The 18,924-nt window shown below is 34.8% G+C and overlaps 1 protein-coding gene across 3 annotated transcripts in view; it reads right to left on the reverse strand.

The window, feature by feature from the left end:
* LOC110473694 (adhesion G protein-coupled receptor A3) overlaps nucleotides 1-18,924 on the reverse strand; it is a 257,125-nt gene that overhangs the window by 18,480 nt on the left and 219,721 nt on the right. For all 3 annotated transcript variants that reach the window (XM_085582610.1, XM_021536446.4, XM_085582611.1), the window contains exon 17: nucleotides 14,159-14,304. In XM_085582610.1, the coding sequence (XP_085438736.1) occupies nucleotides 14,159-14,304 (146 nt within the window). The remainder of the gene's footprint in view (nucleotides 1-14,158; nucleotides 14,305-18,924) is intronic.

Below are 18,924 nucleotides of genomic sequence, written 5' to 3' on the forward strand. Positions count from 1 at the left end.
GCCACAGGTCATGAGTTGAGCAGGGAGCATCTCTTAAAGTTAAGAAAAAGTAATAGACGTGATGTCCATTCACACTGATGCTGCTTTCAGTCATACAGAAAACCATCTGGAAACAGTCAGATAAAGCCAGGGCAAGGCACAGATGTTGAAATCCTAAAATACAACCTCAGTGCTTTTACATATAGATCCTGAAGGCACACATTTTTGCTTTATTTACCAAGACTGCAAATAAATTATTATGTACAAGGTGCCTGTATTAGTTAGACATATACGTTTTTGGTTTTCGGCTTTCTTTCTACCCTTATATTGCCTTTGTTCACAATTACTTGGTGGGGAAAAAAAAAAATCTTAGTCCTTATATAGAGCAGCAGGACAGAATAGAATACTTCCCTCAACAATTAAATTGCAGTCCACAAAGATTAGAGTCTGAAAATTTATGCACCACAAATCTAAAAGGTGAGGCTTCAAAATATGTCAGGTAAAAAATTCAAAATACAAAGATAAAACATTTTAATTTTTTCCAATCAGAATTTTTTCTGCATCTCTCTTGCATAATAATTTCTAAATCTTATTTTCCTTTTCAGAATAAGAAGACATAGCAAAAAAGTTGTCATCTTCCATGAATGAAAAACCCATTTTCAGCTGGCAACATTTGGAACACATGCAATTCTACATGCAATCACTACTTACACTGTAATAAAGTAATACAAAAAGAAAATAGTGGAAATCCAAAATATATTAATTTTATAATTGTGAATAACTTCTCTCTTTGACTTTTTTTGGTGGTATTCCAACATTTTTAAGCACATTTCATTACCTCCTAATGAAGGAGGTAATTTTCCCTCAATAATGACCGTTTTGTTTCCATGTATTTCAATTTGTAACATATTCCTGAATTTTGATGGGATTGGGTGATTTTTTTATTATTTATTTCAGGCCTTACATTTCATGTTTGTGGGTCCATCCAATATGAAAGCTAAAAGGATATAGAACCAGAACAAGAGAAAGAAGCCCTTGCAGATTTTCAAAACTGACCCAGGTGAGAACCTGAGCTCAGTTTTAAATTGGATTAGCTTTGAAAGGAGAGTTAAACTCAATGATTTATAGATGTTTCTGCCAATCTTATTTTTTTGTTACACTATAATTAACTTATTATTCATTGCTATCTTCTCAGTCTTATGAGGCTCCATCCATACCAGCTGTCAATGCTGAGAGAAGGCTTCTTTCAACCACTGCTCTTCTAGTATATACCAATATGTAATTTGAGACATATGTACTACTCAGAGTGGACTAATTCACAGGTGAGTGAGCATAACTTGAAAATTCCTAAATTTTCAAATTTATTCGGAATATTTTTCAATAAAAATGTGTTTCAAATATTTTCAAATCTCTAATAAACTTTCAATATAAATTTTCAAATAAATGTCTCTAAAGTCTGAGTTCTTTAGAACAGTGCAATGCATTACTGAAATGTAACCAAGATAGGAGACAATGAAACTCAGGAGACCCCACTCCACATCCCACCAACAATGCTCACACCTGTGGCTGAAACTGGGCAAAACCAATTGAAACCAAGGAGAAATTCAAGCTCTGTACAAACCCCATTATTGTATTTAATAGGTTGTGCACCCATTACTGATCCAAGTGCTTTATCCCCACTCGCTTCAATCAAACTCCATGTGACATGCAGACTTGCTTAATTTTGTACTACACAGCTGCATTATTCTTTTTCAGAATCTAATCTACCCTGTAAAGAACCTTAGGGAAGTTTCATCTCTAAAGTTTGCAAAAAGGAAAATGCTGACTTTTTTGGTTTTTTGTGGAGAAAATATTACATTAGGATTTATGCAATGTTATCCATTTCTACAACTTCAAATTTTTCATCTTGACAGATATGCAGGTAGCCAAGAACTTAAAACTTAGCAAGAAGTTTTTATTAAATGTAACAAGCAGCAGGGAAGCATTAAAACACGCTGAAAATAACTTATTTTTTAGATGGTTTTAAGGCTTTTGGCTTCTTTCTGAAACACTTTCTCTTTCACAGTCCATAGGATGTAATTCAGTCTTCTAATCTAGAGGTAGCAAGGAATGCTTTTTTAATTTTATATTAGGAAAAATTATTATGGATTAGCCTGCTATCAACCCATAGAAAGTACTGTTCAATTAATGACTGTCTCCACAAAAGCATGGAGATTTAGATTTATTGACAAAAATTTAGGTTGACATTTTGTCCTTAATTCACCCTATTGAAAAGTAAGAAACAAAGGTACAATTGCATGAGTTCATGAATGTCAACCTTGATTTTTAACTTTAATGTTGAGGGGTTTTGCTGTTGTCGGTCTTTGTATTACTAAGCTGAGCTATGGAAAATCTTTTATGTATGGTGATGGCATGAACATTTGCTTTTTCCTATTTTTTAAAAGCTGACATACACAGAAATCTATTTCTGATGATCCCTATTCCAGATTTTAACCAGAAGCAAAAATAAAGGTTTTGCATCATTTATAAAAAGGTCAAAAGCTAAGTTTAAAAAAAAAATAGGGTTTTTTTGAGCACTCAACCGGAAGTGATGATAAAACTTTGAAGGAAAAGGAAAAGCAGAGATGAAGTTATTTTTATAAACATTAATAAATAAATAAATATTAATTAAAAGCTAGAAACAATGCGTCATTTCCAGAAAGTTATGAACTTGGAAAAAATAGATTTGAAAAGGCATAGACAGCCATTTTCACAAAACTCTAAGAGCATCCCATTGCTCAGCTTTCTGGGTCAAAAGGCTGCCTAGCTTTGCTAGGTACAATTATTGGATTTAGCAATGCCAGAACCTCAGAAGGAAATATTCTCTCCAGTTGGAAAACATTCTCTTAGAAGCATGAAGAGGGAATATGGATAACTGGTTGCTTCTTCAGCACCTCTAATGGAAGACTGAGATATACAAGTAAACAAGTTTAATGATATTCTTATAAGACAATAATACGAGTACGCTAATCCACATTCAACAGCCAAAAATGCCTTACCTATAAATGATAGCTAGCATGGATTAGCTATTCTGCAAAAAACAGAAGTTGTGATTTACCCACAATTTGCTCCTTTTCTTTTGGATTAATGAAAAAGGGTTTTAGAGACATCAGTATCTCCAGATATAGAATTCCAGAATGGAAATGAACTCTCCCTGTAGAAATACTTTTTTTTCCTGGTGATGTCTACAAGTTCATCTAATATGAAGAAGCAACAAGATCATGTGACTGACCACTCATGACTTTTTCTTGACACTGCTCACAAATATTAAAAACTAAACACAAATGGTCTTCTGTAATAATAGTTTTCTTTCCTGACAATTAATAGCTAAAACAATACTAAGTATCTCTTACTATCAATAGATAAATAAGTCAGGTATCTTGTGTGCTCAAGTTTTCTTTCACAGAAAACCTTACCAATGTTCACTTTCTGATAACCTTAAAATCCTGAGTGATTCTCTGAGTAAATGTTATCCAATAATAATGGCATTACCCCTTTGTCTGAATGAGTACTCAATCAATACAGGCATAAAGTTTAATCTCGACATTCTATTTTACTAAGGTATATTAGATATTATATTTTGAAAATATTTTAATCTGCATCATTAAAATGACTGAATATTTACCAAAATTTATTTTTAAGTAGCAATCAGCAGTATTTTCAACCTGTGAACCAAAATCTTCCTATGACAAAATATGTGTAACTCCCACTGAAAACCTAACGTGAATGCATGTGTTTCCAAGCAGAAGGTGGCCTAATTTTTTGTTATGTTTTATATAGTAAGGTGGTACCTGAATAAAAATACCTGCAGGATCAGCAGCCAGTTTCTACAAGACTCATAACATTTCCAAACACTGAAGGCATATTTGGAACACATTAGTTTCAAAGTGCCTTCTGTCAGAATTTGCTTGCATAATGAAACACAGGAGTTTCTTAAGAGACCAATGAGGCTGTAGAAATTCAGCAGCAAATAAAAGTTGAAAAATGAAAATAGTGTTAGGAAAAATCCTTGGTTTACCAGTAACAGAATTGTAGGGCAGGAATAAACACCAGGAGATCATCTAGTCTACTCAAAAGCTCTGAGTCAGGGTCACATTAAACATCTGTCATGACTGGCTTGGCTTTATCTAATCTATGTTAAGAAATTGCTTGGGACAGAGTTCCCCCAGCCTTCCAGGTAACCTGTTTTAATTGACAACTATTTTCGTAAGTTGAAATATTTTCCTAATATTAACCTATTTACCTCTTACTGCAATTTAAGCTTATTATTTGTTGTATGATTTACTCTTTAATGCCTTTTCATTTGGATTTTTAATGAACACTAACTTGAATCTTCCACATTTCCAGTGATGGGTTTCAACAACTTAAGATGTACAATATCAGAGAGATCAGTGGAAATTTATGTATAATTTTCCATGGTGTCTCAACTCAAAACCAAGTGAATCAATCTAATGCAGCTTTTCCTCCCAAGATTTTTAAGCCCTTCTTCTAAACAGGCATAAATCGGAGATTATCACACATATTTGACAGGAACTATGCATAGAATAAGCCAGGTCTGAAACTGAATTTGCAACAGTTATACATAAATATGATCCAATATATTTAATGTAATATGCATATCTGTGGATTTCATCAATTTTGTTTGTCCAAGGAATATAATTTAATTTCCTTGAATTTTACCATTCATTAATAAAGAAAAATATTATGAAAAATTAAAATGACGTATTTAAAACTATCACTACTAATATATATACATATGTGCATAAAAATACACATATATATGTTTTATTGCTAGTTTATTTTAAGATAAGCCATATTTTAAGATAAACATTATTTTTGGTTCAGCATTTACTCTTGGAATCTGATAATATCTTTTAGCCAAAATGCCTTTATGGAACAGTAGCAATGTATTGGTAAATGCAACACCTACTATGTCCTATGCCATGCTATAACTTAAATGCACAGTGATTGTACTGTACTGCAGTTATTATCAGACTATTTATTGCACAATCCTATATTGCACTTGTTGGCTGCCTGCAGTGTTCTCATTTCTGTGACATTGCAGTTTATCAGTCTGCACAACATGCTTTATAAATCTTCATGACTAATGTTTTCTTGTAACATCAGGGTTTTCATTACAGTTAAGATGGATGTATATAGATGCCTACTTAATGCAAGTGTCCTGTAACAAACTTTAAGTTCTTTCTCACAGAATAATTTTTGTAAAAAAGAATTTATATCTAATGTGACTAATTTTTCTCACTAATTAATGAGTACAATCATCTACTATTAAAAGTCAGATATTCTTTTCTGTAATTGTGGTGAATCTAATTTCATGTAGATGGGAATGCTTAGTTCTTTGTCCATACAATTACAATAAGCACACTTGAAAAGATCATATACATTAATCTTTACAGCATTTTTGCATAATCAAGTTTAATCTATATGACACCAGAGAATCATCTCAGAAAATATTTAGTTCTTTCAAATCTGATAAAGTTTCCCACAAAGCCCCGATTGGAGTCTGAATATATTATCTTCTAAAAATCCTTGAACTTGTAGAATTTCCAATCAGCATTTTACATTTTGCCTGGAGCAGCATATCAAAGCACAGAGCATTTTATCAAGCTTACCCACCCTCTAACTTACCCTCTACAATTATGTATATGAGTAGCTCAAATCCTAAAAGCTACTGAGGCAAGGGACACTGTGACAAGAATTCTGAATTTCCAGGAAATACCTAGATGTGAATTCAGGATAAAAGCAGCTGAAAATTCAATCTAATACACAGTACTGCAGATCAGCATGTTGCAGTTCAAGCCTTTCAAAGCTGAAAATATAATAGAATTGATTTTAAGTCTTCAGGAAGCGCATAGTTTTGAAATCTTGAAAATGCCATAACCCATGCAGTTAAAATTTCTATCCCAAGCACATAATTTCGTCATTAAATGCCCAGGTATCACTCAGGTGTGGTAATTTTCTTTTATTGGCTATGTTTGTCAACAGCCATAACAGTGGAGAGAGTTTTAGCTGAATGGATTTAAGTGACTTGCTATGCTGTTTAATACCTTGTTTACAAGTAGTAAGCTGAACATATGTTTCTTTTGCAATATTCGTAACCCATTTATTTTCACCTATACTAAGTAGCTCAGACACCATTCTTTAAAAAAAGAGGATGAAAATTCTACCTTAACATCTGTCAAAGATTTGGTATTATTGTATTTCTACTCTGAAAAGTGTCAACATCACGTGCAACTCACCTGTACCTTAGCTAATGAAGTTATGACAGCAACAAAATCCTTTTTCTATTTTGATTTTGACATGCTCTTGAAATCAGTTCACATCAAGGAGGATCCTATCCTCTTGGGATCATTCACTTAAAGTCTTGGTAGTGCATTCAAATTCACTTAAAGCATTTGGTGGTTCTTTCAGGTCAGTTTTGAAGAGTAGTATTGCCAATGACCCCATGAGAACAAACTTTTGGAATTTTAATTTATAAGCCAGATGAAATGGAACTACAAGCAAAGCAGGTAGCTCTGTTACCCTCTTTCTGTTAATAACTCCACAATTCAACCACTCACATTGAATGTGGAGAAGAAAAGCTCTAATCACTTCTTCTATTTGATGAAGAGCTGGCAGGAAAATAACTCCATGCTATGACACCATACCCTGGCAAGGCAATGCTGTCAGCAATGAATATTTACATGGCCTATGCAAAGTGCAACCACTTTCTCAGGATACCAATGACAATATATTGCTACTGTGGACCTCCATGCTGTTTTAATATTTTCATTTTACTGGAAATTTTCTTGTGTAGAATAATTAATCCAAACTTCAATTAATTGTTATCTGTGACCAAAGATAATTTTATCCCCATCTGATGGAAATAAAATTAACTTCAAGTTGAAATTCAGTAAAAAGAATTAATGAAAATGTTTCCCTCATTGCAGTCTCTCGTCCCTTTTCCACTGCAGACCTTTCAGCTACATCCTTGACTCCATCTGAACATATATCAGCATTTAAGAGTGATCATGCCAAATAGTATATCTTTGAAGTATCAAACCAAATTCCAAGTACCCTTAGGTTCTGCAATCCTGTCTCTCCCTTTAATTTGTGATATACAGACTTCTTGTTTTGTTTTTAAGCTTCTCTTTTTCATTATCTCTAGCTTTTATACCTCAAGGGGCAGAATTGTTCTGTTTGTTCTGGCTAAAGTTCCTTCCAGCATTTTAATTCTTTTTGTTTGAGGGAAGTTTTTGGTTGATTTGGTTTGGTTGTTTGGTTGGTTTGGGGTGTTTTTTGCTTTTTTTGAGAACTTGCCTAAGTTGGTGGGCTGATTAGACAGAGCACAATCTGTCTATAATGATCATCATTTCTGTTGGTACTGCTGTATTACTTGTGTTGTGTCATCTTTGAATGACAGGTATTAAAATTGTCTTTGGAAGCAATTAAGCATTGATCAAAATATTAGCTATATAATTAAATCAAACTAAAACTTAGAAAAGGCTGTTACCCTTACTTTAATATCCAATATAACAACATAACTTATTTTGATGTTGTGACTATAAGCCTTACTTTGGTGGATAAAATGAACACAATAACTGGAAGGGAAACATGGCTTTTCTTACATTCAATTGCAATTAATTAAATGAAAAAAATTTAGAAAAGTTCTTTTATCAATATGGCCTTTCTCCTTCCTGGGAATATGACAAATATTGAAAAAAGAAACATGGGAATAGTGTTTTGCAGCTAGTATCTAAGAAACATCACTAGATTATCTTTAAGGTCCCTCCCAACACAAGCCATTTGATAAAAACAGCTGTTACACACTTCGTTGTTTTTAGGAGCTTACAGTATGGAGGTGATAAGCAGCCTTGAGAATACATGAGGATTGCAAAAAATTACTGCACAATTTAAAAATTATCTAATAATATACATTTCCAGTCTTAACTTCCCATATCTAAAATAAGAAATGTTGATTATAATATCAGAAATGTGAGATAAACTTCCTGATTACTGACCCTGCCCACATCTAAATATTCTGTCCTGTAAGCAAAAGATACAATCAAGTACTTAAATTATAGTCAACTTCCTGGAGCAGATTCTCAGAGAGACTGTTGGCTTACCATGCCATGGTTCATCCATCTGGTGAAAACCTTACTTGCAGGGAGGCATCATTTTCACTTTGCACTGACACAACTGGGTCTATGCTAATAGTAAAGAGTGAACTAGAGAGATCTCCTCAAGGCTCCTGAGAATTCTGCCCTGTGGCAGCTCCCATTTAATTCAACATACTCAAACCATAGAGAATTTTTAAGAAAACGACAGATGATCCCTTGGGATAATCAGGTCTAAATTTATACTTTATAGAGGAAGTTCGATATGTTCTCTACGGGAAGGAAAGATGGGCTTTCATGGATCAAAACTCTATGAGTTAATTTTTAAGAGCATATCACAAAGAAGAAAACAATGGATTGCAAATGATACTTTTCATCTGACCTCTTTCTCTCTCCCTCTCTCTCAATCACTGTTTCGTACTAGAAGACATGAATTCATGAGAGCCAGAACTAATAAAAAATGCACTAGAACTTAACTGCATTTCAGAGCTGCTGGTGTCAAGGGGACAAGTAATGTCTCTGTCTGTCAGAATGTAAATTATGTTGCTTCGTATGATTCAGCCTGAAGATTCAGAAAAGGGCATGGCCAAAAAAATAACAGATTTGCCAAACCCGATGTTCAATAAAATATTTCTTATCATAGTCAAATTCTGATCCCCCATTACACTGCTATCATGCTGCAATAAATTGTAGCCAGCTTGTTATAAATGATAGGAGACATTAACAAAGATCATTTTCTGAAGACCCTTTCAGCCTCAGGAATATTAGAAAGTGCTAGTTTTTTTTTATTCTAGAGTTTTTATCTGGACATAATCATTCTTTAAAAGCTAAATATAAGAAGTCTTTGGTATTTATAACTGGAATGTTTTTAGTAACTCCATTATGGTGCAAAAATATCACGTGACAATTTCTAATGACATAATGAAGATTGCTGTGTGCAACTCATATTCAAGATACAGCCTGCTTTATTGGTAACTCATTCAGTAAAAAAATTTCCTATAATCAATTTGTGATGGAAGTCATAACATTTCCTGCCAGGCTCTCTCAGGACTCTCTCAGCAGTTAGGCAATAGATCCATTTGTGCCCATGTGTTGGTTTTCAGCTTGTCAGAATTCAGATCAAGCAGCTAAATGTTCATCCTGAGAAAAGCAGGTTTAACACTATGAACAAAGCACTAAGTGGGTGCCATGACCCCTGTGGTATCATGCAAGTCTGCAAAATCCCCTAACTGTAAGGCAAGAGCCACATCACAGGACTAGTCGACAATACCAGAAGAGGATTTTCTCGTATTTGAAAGTTTAGTGTGGTTTCTCCTTTTTGCAGCGAAAGGATTTAGCATAATTCAGTGTCTCAGAGATACTTAGCTAATGTTTAGCTGGGTGCTGCTGATTAATGTTTAGGTAGCTGAGAGGAATAATGAGCTTGGGAATGAACATGAAGAGCTGCCACGCTCCCAAGGAGAGGGGAAGATGCAGCACTACCACACCTTGCAGGAGCTCAGGGCGTAGGTTGTTAGTCACCACTACACCACAAACAGCTCAGTGGGAAGACCCCTTTTGTTGCTGCTTTCCAGACATTGCTCTGTACTCTGGAAGTGGACAGATGATGTACAGAAACTTGCCCATATACAACCTCGTATAGAATAGCAGACATCCATACTCATATCTGCATGTAAAAATGTATTAGCAGATTAGTAGAGTTTGACCAAACTACTCCTATTCTCAACAACTGCACTTCTAGGTCTGCTCTGTGTGCAGATTTAAAGGACAGTTAAGACATTTCAAAATATGTGAAACAGGAAATCAGCTTTCTTATTCTAAAAATTATTCTTAAAGTTACTTAAGGTCGAAAACAGTAAGAGAAATTAATTGAAGCCAGTGGTATTGACTGTAGGTACTCTGTGTGTGCTGCTGAAAACTGTTTCACTTTGCCTCAGTTATGATTTTTTAGCTATAGTACTAAGGCTACTCCTCTGAATACAAAGTAAAGGGCACAATGCATTCTGAAATTGCTACTACAGCTAGATATAGAATTTTTCTAAAGAGCAGAACATGAGGTACATTTCCTAACAGCCACACACTTTTAGAAAGAACATTTTAAAAAGCTTATCAAAATATGTTGCATAAAAAATAAGATGAAGTTCAACAGAGACAGCGACACCAACCATTATCTGTTTTGCTGTTTCTTCTGCAACCTTATTTACGCACATTGATATTTTTTCATGACAGATATGGGATATTGGACTCTGTAATCTGAACACTGCCATATTAGTTATCTTGCAAGATATCCATTGAATAAAAGAGGTAGGAGAACATTAGGAGATATATTTGTACCTAACCTTGAGATAAAACTTAACTATCTGTCTCCTTATCATCAATCTCTGGCCCAGCTAGCAGCTTTTTTTTTTTTTTTTTAGTGTTTAGAATGCAGTTGTGTTCACTAGTTATCTTATTAAAAATGAAAGTAATCTGATTTTTTTCCTGTCACTCTAGAAAGAAATGATTTTAACAGAATATATTTCAGAAGTATTTTCTGCTGGTTTGTACTTCTGTCTAATCTGTATGTGTACAGAGCATCACATGAAAAATGCATGCACATAGCAAGCACAAAAACTAACACTACCTGTGCCTCAGCTTGGGCTGATAAGAAGTTCTGTACATTGCAGTAATAGCTGAATCTTGCATGCCCCTTTGCCTTTGCTGGCAAAATCTGCCTTCAAATGAGTCAGAAGCTAAACTCTGCCAGGTTTAACAAATGTCCACAGAGGATGAACAGATAGAATTATTTATTTCTATTAAGAATACCAGAGAGTATATTTTACAGGAAGTAATTTCATTATCTGTTGAAGTGCTAAGGTTCAGAATTTCAATACACAAAACTCAATGATGCATTAATTTGATCTACCTCATTAGCATCTAGGCACATTTAGAGAAAAATGCCGGGATTGTTACAGTTGGTTCCAATCATCAAAGTGATAGGCCCTCAGGGGTTTAACTCTGTAATTAACAGATAATATGTATTTAATGAATAATACATATAATAAAGTATATATACTGTATAATGTACATTGTACATAATGTATCTCATAATATATGATTAACATATAAAAAGAGGCAATATTTAAAATCATATTGCCATTAAGTCAAAATAGTCCGCAAAAATGTTTCAAATTTGATCACTCTATCTAGAAGAAAGAAAACTTATAAAGAACCACAGCTTTACATAATAGGGTACTTATTGCTACAGCTCAAAGAAAAGTAGGAGAAAAAGATCAAGGGCACTTCATTTGTCTTGCTTCTGCAGATGAATATGCAAACAGCAGGCAGAGAAACTGCAGCAACTCTTACAAACCTACATCCTTTTCTACTAACAGGTAAGGTCTCCTTTCAGATATTCTATTCTATTTATTTTCACTATTTCAGCTACTTTTTAGAATGGACCAAGCTTTGTGAAAGAAATGTGGTGAGACAATTTTTATGATTTCTTGGTAAATTCCACATGATAGATTTATGTACTGATTTTTGGCATTAGATCCCACCTACTAACTCACAAAAGGTACCTCTATGTATCCTACAGCAAGCGCATATATAAGGAATACAAAAACACTCACACATGAACTGGAAACATCTTCTGTCAAATACATCCCTTACCAAAGAAGACTGAAGGGCAACAGCTGAGCATGGAGCTCTTGCCAAACACATTCCAAAATTTGTATTGTATATTCTCTAAGTCTATAGAGCAGGATCACTGAAAAACTACATCTTGTTTAAAAGTGTCTCATAGACTGTATAATTTGCTTCCTATCACTGATAGCCCTGACATATAATAAAGCTTAACTCCATCTCCATTTGAATAAACTTTATACTATTTAGCTATCTACTGATGTCAAGTGGAGACAAATTAACACCCCCTCACCCAAACTCAGATGTTTTCCCCTAAGTACTTGAGGAATATGTATAAAGGCTGGCATTGGCTTATAGACACAAGAACACTGACTAGTTAAAATATTTCTTATAAATGACTTCCTTGAAATGTAAGCATCCTTAATGGATTTTACAGAAACATTATGACAAAGAATAATTCAGACTTTAATTTTATTAAAACCAGGAAAGGTAAAATGCCCCCAAAAATGATCATTATCATTCTAAAAGAACAAACTACTAATTATGAGTTTAGCATTTTCTTGCTTAAAGTGATTCTTTATTTTACATACACTATGCCTGTTTTCAACATGAAGTGAAACTGATCATTACTATTTTGAAACTAGTGCTAACCATTGTGAAATTGTATTAGACATTTCAGTGCCTGTGTCTCTAAGATACATGGTGCCCTGTGGGAGAAAAATAGCTTAGAATAATTTTACTTAGCTATTAAACAATTATACCCATGTTCTCTTGCAGCTAGAAGGTGGTTTATCATTTCTATTGCTAAACTTAAAATAGCTACTATTTATTTTCACTGTCTGGGAACCTCAACATGACTGGTACAACAAAGATTCTAATTAGAGTCATCTTTCCTGTAACCTGACTGTCTATTGTTTTCCAACTCAAACAAGATTTGAATTTGAAGAACATACACTATGCTGGGTCTATGTAACTTGTAACAATTTTCTACCTTCATAGTCACACTGCAGCATTTGAAAATTGGCAATTATTCATTTTGCCACAAGCTGGTAACTGAAGGAGTGAAATTCTCATCTCTGAAGAATGGTGTAGTAAATAATGGATTAGCAAAGTCAGGCACTCTTAGTGAAAGAGTATCCTCTTGCTTACACCTAACAAAGCTAAGGATCAATATGGCACTTACTCTCATCACAATATACATTTTACATTACTTTTAATCAATTTCATCTCTAAAAATAAAGTATTTTAAAAAGAAGAAAACTTGCTAGGTTTCTAACTAAACATGTTAGTAAAAATTTTACTCTGGAGAATTAGATGGAAAAACTCAATCTTCCTACAGACTTTTAACAAGTTGTGATACCATCACACAGTCATTTATAAGTGCTACTGGCTAAAAATTTTGTGTTTAAAACAAAATAGTCTACATATGTTTGAAAGAATACATTGTGGATTTTTCACAGAAAAGACATAATAAGTAGAATTCACATTTCCAGACCTCCACCATAAAACTAAGGTCTTTAGGCTAAATTGACCATTCAGACTTGTCCACGATCTGTGGGAAAAAAGAGGCACCTCCATAAGGCAATTCATCCTGTCCTGACAAAAATATTCAAGATGGATAGGAGGAATTGTCCTCTGGAAGTTCTTTTTCTGCCTCCCTCCCAAACCTGTATAGGGACAATATATAACTTTGACTAATATGTAATTTTTTGATAACTAGGCTTAAAAAAGATGAATTAATCTTCTCATGCCTTTGGCTTGAAATCCTGGTTTGTGGTAAGGTTTTGCTAGGGTTTAATTTTTTTTTCTTGCGCAGACTGACTATTTTGGCTTGGAGTTTCAGCATCTCAGAGGCATCTGGCAAGAACTCCCACTGTCTTACACCTGCGATGCCATCAGAGACACATTTGAGTCTGCTCCAGCGAGAGCTGATAGGGAGTGCAGACTTCCAGTGGCTCCTGTAATAGCATTACATCTCTGATGGGGAATGAGCAAGGCTGATATCAGGTTATTAGGCTTTCAATACAAGTGTAGGCAAGAGGTAGAGCAGAAGAGATAAAGGTAAAGGGTCATTACAACACAGTTTCTGATGATTAAATAAAGCTCGGAAGCACGCCAGTTGTAGTTTTGGGGTTTTTTTTCCCCTCCGTAAGAAATAATTGGAAACATTTCAATTCTTCCTGTTCAGATAAAGGTATCTCAACTTAACCAATACCAGTTCTGCATATTTCCATCCTCTGAGTAGAGTCAACGCTCAGCATACAATAAATACTCAGATTTTTGTACACACCTAGGTGGCTATTTATAGTTCATAAAAAGTAAAAAATACAGAAATAAAATGAGAGTTTGCTTATAATTGATATGTTCTAGGCAGAGATTAAAAAAATAATAGTTCATACCTGAGTAGAGGTTGCTTTGGATAAGAAGGTTGGTCACCGTTTTGGCAAGGCTGAGGTTTTTTTGTGACTTGCTTATAAATATTCCTGGCAGTTACTCCGATCCATAGCATAGTAGAGAGTGTGGAATAATGCAGTACTATGCCAACCTGAAACAGAGTGGACAATTAAACAACTCAATAAATGGATCAGTAAAACAAGAGTTTTACAAGAACCTTACTTCATAAGGGCAGAGGGAAAACATTTTACACCTGGATTTAAAATTATGTGACTCTTAGCTTGTGTTGTACTCTTTGCTAGCCTATCTCAAGAATGCAATTTAAAATGTAATGAGAGGCCAGCATTTTTGCTCACTATTATGTTATTTCCTTTAACTTTTCAGGAATATCCTGCTGTAGTTCCCTTTCTGCTATATACAGGCAAAGCTGACTTCATGAAATGGCATCAGTGCTATTTGCACTGATAAATCCAGATTATTTTCAGACATATTTTAATAAAACTTGTCTACAGAATGAAAAAATAAAAAGACAGCTCTTGGTATCCCCCCCCTTAAAAAGAATTACAAACTCTAATAATGTTATTATCACTTTGTCTCCAAGAAACTGGTGTGTTTTTCATTGAAAGGAAAACAAAGAACAAACACCTCTAAAATGCTAAAATCTTTGTTATGTTAGTAATTGTTATTCATTACTATGGAAGCAGTAATTGGAATTTTATCCAATCTCCAGTGCTTTATTATATCAGCTAAGTCTGCATCTGATTATATAAAATGAGGTTACCTTTGAAGCAATAACCTGACATTTTGCAGTGACAAGTAAAATATTGCTATAATTGGAAAGAACATAAAAGTTTAAGGAATATAGAGGATTGCTGAACAAAGCTAACACAAATCTATTATAATGATTTATTGGAACCAGTGTTCATTTTACTCAAAATAATTGATGGGTAAAGAAAAAAAATGCATTTTGTTTCTATTTAGTATTATAGCTCAAAACTTGAAGATAGCAGCAAATATCATAAAGAGAAAACCCTTTGTAATTTTCTCTGGGACTTGTCTGCCACGTTAGACAAGGGAATATAAAGCCTTCATCACTGCTGCTGCTTGAGGTAAAAGAAGCAGAAATAAGAGAATGAGACAACAGTGTATCATGAGCTGGCAGATGCTGCCAGCTCAGGGGCTGCTGCTGTCTGGACTTGGTTCACAGGCAGCTTGCAGAGTTTCTGTAGGGATGCCCTGAACAGGAGCATAAGCACAGACGCAGGAGGATGAGAAAAGGGGAAGAAAAAAGAGGCAGAAATAATGAGAAAGAACTGGAAAATATCTAGATATTTAGCTCCTAACCTCTTTCTCATTTGAGCATAGCCCTGCTGTTATGTATTCTGTTTTTCACACAACTATCTGCAATAATAAGAATGGTTGAAATGAATTCCAGGTCAAAAGGCACCTACATGTGAAATTCTGAAAACATATATGACCATAAAGATAGAAATCATCAGCCACTTAAATGAATGTAAGACCTAAAAACAGTACAACAAAACAATTTTATTCAACTTCTGAGGAGGAACTGAAATGACTGAAAACATCACAGCTATGCCACACCTGCATCACATTGCTGTTTTTCATGGTGTGCTCATGTTTCAGCAACTGAGTTACTTCTGATATATGGGGAAATCAAACAAATACAGAGGAGGCAAAAATGTTATCATTCTCTGTAGTAACTCTTTAATTATTCACACTTCTCACTCAAAAAAACCACACAATCAAAACAAAACAAACCCCAACTATTTGCATTTCTTGCTGGAAGGAAACAAGGATTTATCCCGAAGATACTCGACCTCCTTATGACTAACAGATTTTAACAGATTTGACATGACACAGCAGAAGTGTGGAATTTGGAAGGGTGCACTGAGCTGTTACACTAAATTCCAGAATTTTTGCTATTATTCATCCACTAATAATTGGTAAAAAAATTCTTGTCACAATTCCCATTGAAAGTTCAGTATTTCAAAGTGCTGGGTTCTGCTCTCTGCCTCCTCCTTCCTCATCTCCTCACCGACATCAATAACGTCACAGAGATGCATTGTCCTCATTGCTGTGCTTGGGGACTGTGGCTGCAAGTTCTTTTGTCCCCTCCAGTGGAATCACCTCTTTCTAACTCTCTCAGGCTAGGGAGACACCTGGGCCCTACAGCAGAAATACATGAGATGGCAGCTCATGACATGGGAGGGAGGGATGAGGCTCAACAGAAAGACCAAGGTGGTTTTGTTCATTAAAGTCTTTCTTGACTCTTTATTAAATGCAAACTTGAGGTTATGCATGAAAGGCCCAGGGTACAAATTCACCTGTGTGTACCTTGTTACTGCATTTCTACCTCTGTAAAGCTTCAGAGGCCAAAAGCTATATACAAATTAAATACTAAAGTGATAACTTAAAACCATTTTCACTATTAGCAGAACTTTTGTATTTCACAAAAAATTGTATGAAAAGGGTTGAGTTTCCCAAACAGAATAAAGGATTATAATTGGAAATATTGAAGTGATAACCCCTATTTTTAAGAAGGTTTTACCCTGACAGGCTAAGTGGTACAGAAAAAACTGCCAGAATATATGCGTTGAAAAGAACACTGCAACTAAAAGCTCTTTAATAACCACAGTTATATGGTAAAAATTTTCTTGGATTAATTTTTAACATGTCCTGTGTTCTTGGAACTCTTATCTTTGGGAATAAGCACTAGCCTTTTGAATAGAAGATTATACTTTTCTTCAGTAAGAAGATGCTGTCTGTTTGTGCTCCTTCAATAAATTTCAGTACCCTAGAGATAAGTTAAGTTCCATATGATGCAGTTACCATGGCAATGACCAGAATACATGTTTATGCAAAGCATTTTGGCACAAAAGGTCTCTTGATCAGCTTTAAGTTGAACACAATTTTCTTCATTTTCCCTAAATTTTTAATTTAATTTTTTTTTATTCCTAATTGTAATCATATTTCAGATAAGACTGTACTTCTTAATTCAGTTTTATTTAAAGAAGGACACAGATATGCACAAACATTCTGATTAAACTTTTAATCCCACAACAAAAATTATTCTTTTCTGTGAGACGAAGGGGCTCAGGAATTTCTCTGTAGTCTGTAACACCAATTGATGTGACTATTTAATGATCTTTAAACATTTAGCATTAGCAAAACCTCATGCTCCCTTCACAGGTAGAAAATTTAGAACAAGAAATTCAACTTTCTGAGTTGAACTTGTAGGCTGCTGCCTAGTATGGAATGAGCTTTGCCTTTCTTGCTGAAGATCTACTGCCTTACAGAAATGAATTCACAAGCAGCTTCACATATGACATTCATCAGGGAGAAGGAGATCTGAGCCTTGCCAAAGTTTACATGGAAGCTTTTATTTTATAAACCAAAGAGGTTTTGGAGATATGATTGGAGTGATCATGCAATTAAAAAAAAAATAAGATTCTGTCTCTTTCCATAACTTTTCTGCCTCCTGAATCTTGTGCCCAGAAGTCCATTCTTCATGCTTTAACATGTTTAACTGATGATTTCATCCCCTAGCATCCATAAACTCATGGCTATCACCCTTTCCTCTGAAGTAGAAGCCACAAAACAGAAATCTTTGAGAGTACAGAATTGATGCCTCCCATACATTGGGAGTGATCCAGCAACAGTTGTGTCTTCTTCTCTCTCATTCTTTATATGAAAGGAGTGAGCTTTCTTCTGCCTTCTGAAGCAACCTAACCTGAGGCCCCAGCTGGGAGATGGAAGGGCTCACGGGCTGGCTCAAGCACCTTTCCAGTCATGTACTGCCTCTGATTTAGCCCTGCTGCTCCTAAGACAACCTCTGACTTGCATGAAAGATTTTGCCAGTAAATCGAGTCTGGATTCTACAACAGCCAACATTCAGTGATACCCAGAATGAGATCCAAGGGTAATCTAAAGAGCCTGTAGATTCATTCACTCAGGAACTGTGTGGAGATGCAATCACCTCTTCTAGACCAGCACTCCAGCATCAGGTTTTTTGCAAATCATAAAGACTGCAGAGCACATATGCAAGTGAAAGGTCTATACAAAATCCTCTCTGAAACAGATATGCAGGTTTAAAAGGGAATTTTAGATTTTTAGATTCCACATAAAAATAAATGTCTGACCATTTCTGAAAAGACTTTTTTTGTGTGACTGTTTAGCCGTGAAGGGGATTTGAAGGTTCTTCCAGCTATCACAGAAAATAGGCCCATTTCCATAGCATTAATTCCTGATGTTTAAAACTAACCTGTAACTACTCGTTTAGAGACAGAAGGTGATCCAAATGAAGCTAATTTAGAACCACCTTTTTTGGTTAAATTTGAAAGATAAAAGTTAAGTTAGTCTATTATTTCACATTGATAATTATGCTGCAGTGAATTTTTTGCATAAGATTTAGGAATAACTACAATAGGAAAGATGGTGGTTGACTGGCTTTTATACAACATTTCTGTGATTGGGACAAAAAAATACTTGCACTTGGAATCTTTCTCTATGCACTTAGGAAATGAAAAGTGAAATTGCATTGCTGAAGATTGAAGTTGTGCTTTGAATTTTAGCAGAATGAAGGATACCTCTGGAATGGCAACTGATGCTATTACACCTGTGGTATAACTAATATGTTAGTGCTGCTTGAAGCAGTAACATTTTCACAAATATATTTTAAGCCCCAGTATCAGAGCTTTGGCATGTTGGATATTAAATCACAGAGTAATTGTCTGAGGGTTATCACAGGACA

Source organism: Lonchura striata, chromosome 6 (genome assembly GCF_050655825.1).
Source record: "Lonchura striata isolate lonStrDom1 chromosome 6, ASM5065582v1, whole genome shotgun sequence".
In the NCBI taxonomy this organism is placed as follows: domain Eukaryota; kingdom Metazoa; phylum Chordata; class Aves; order Passeriformes; family Estrildidae; genus Lonchura; species Lonchura striata.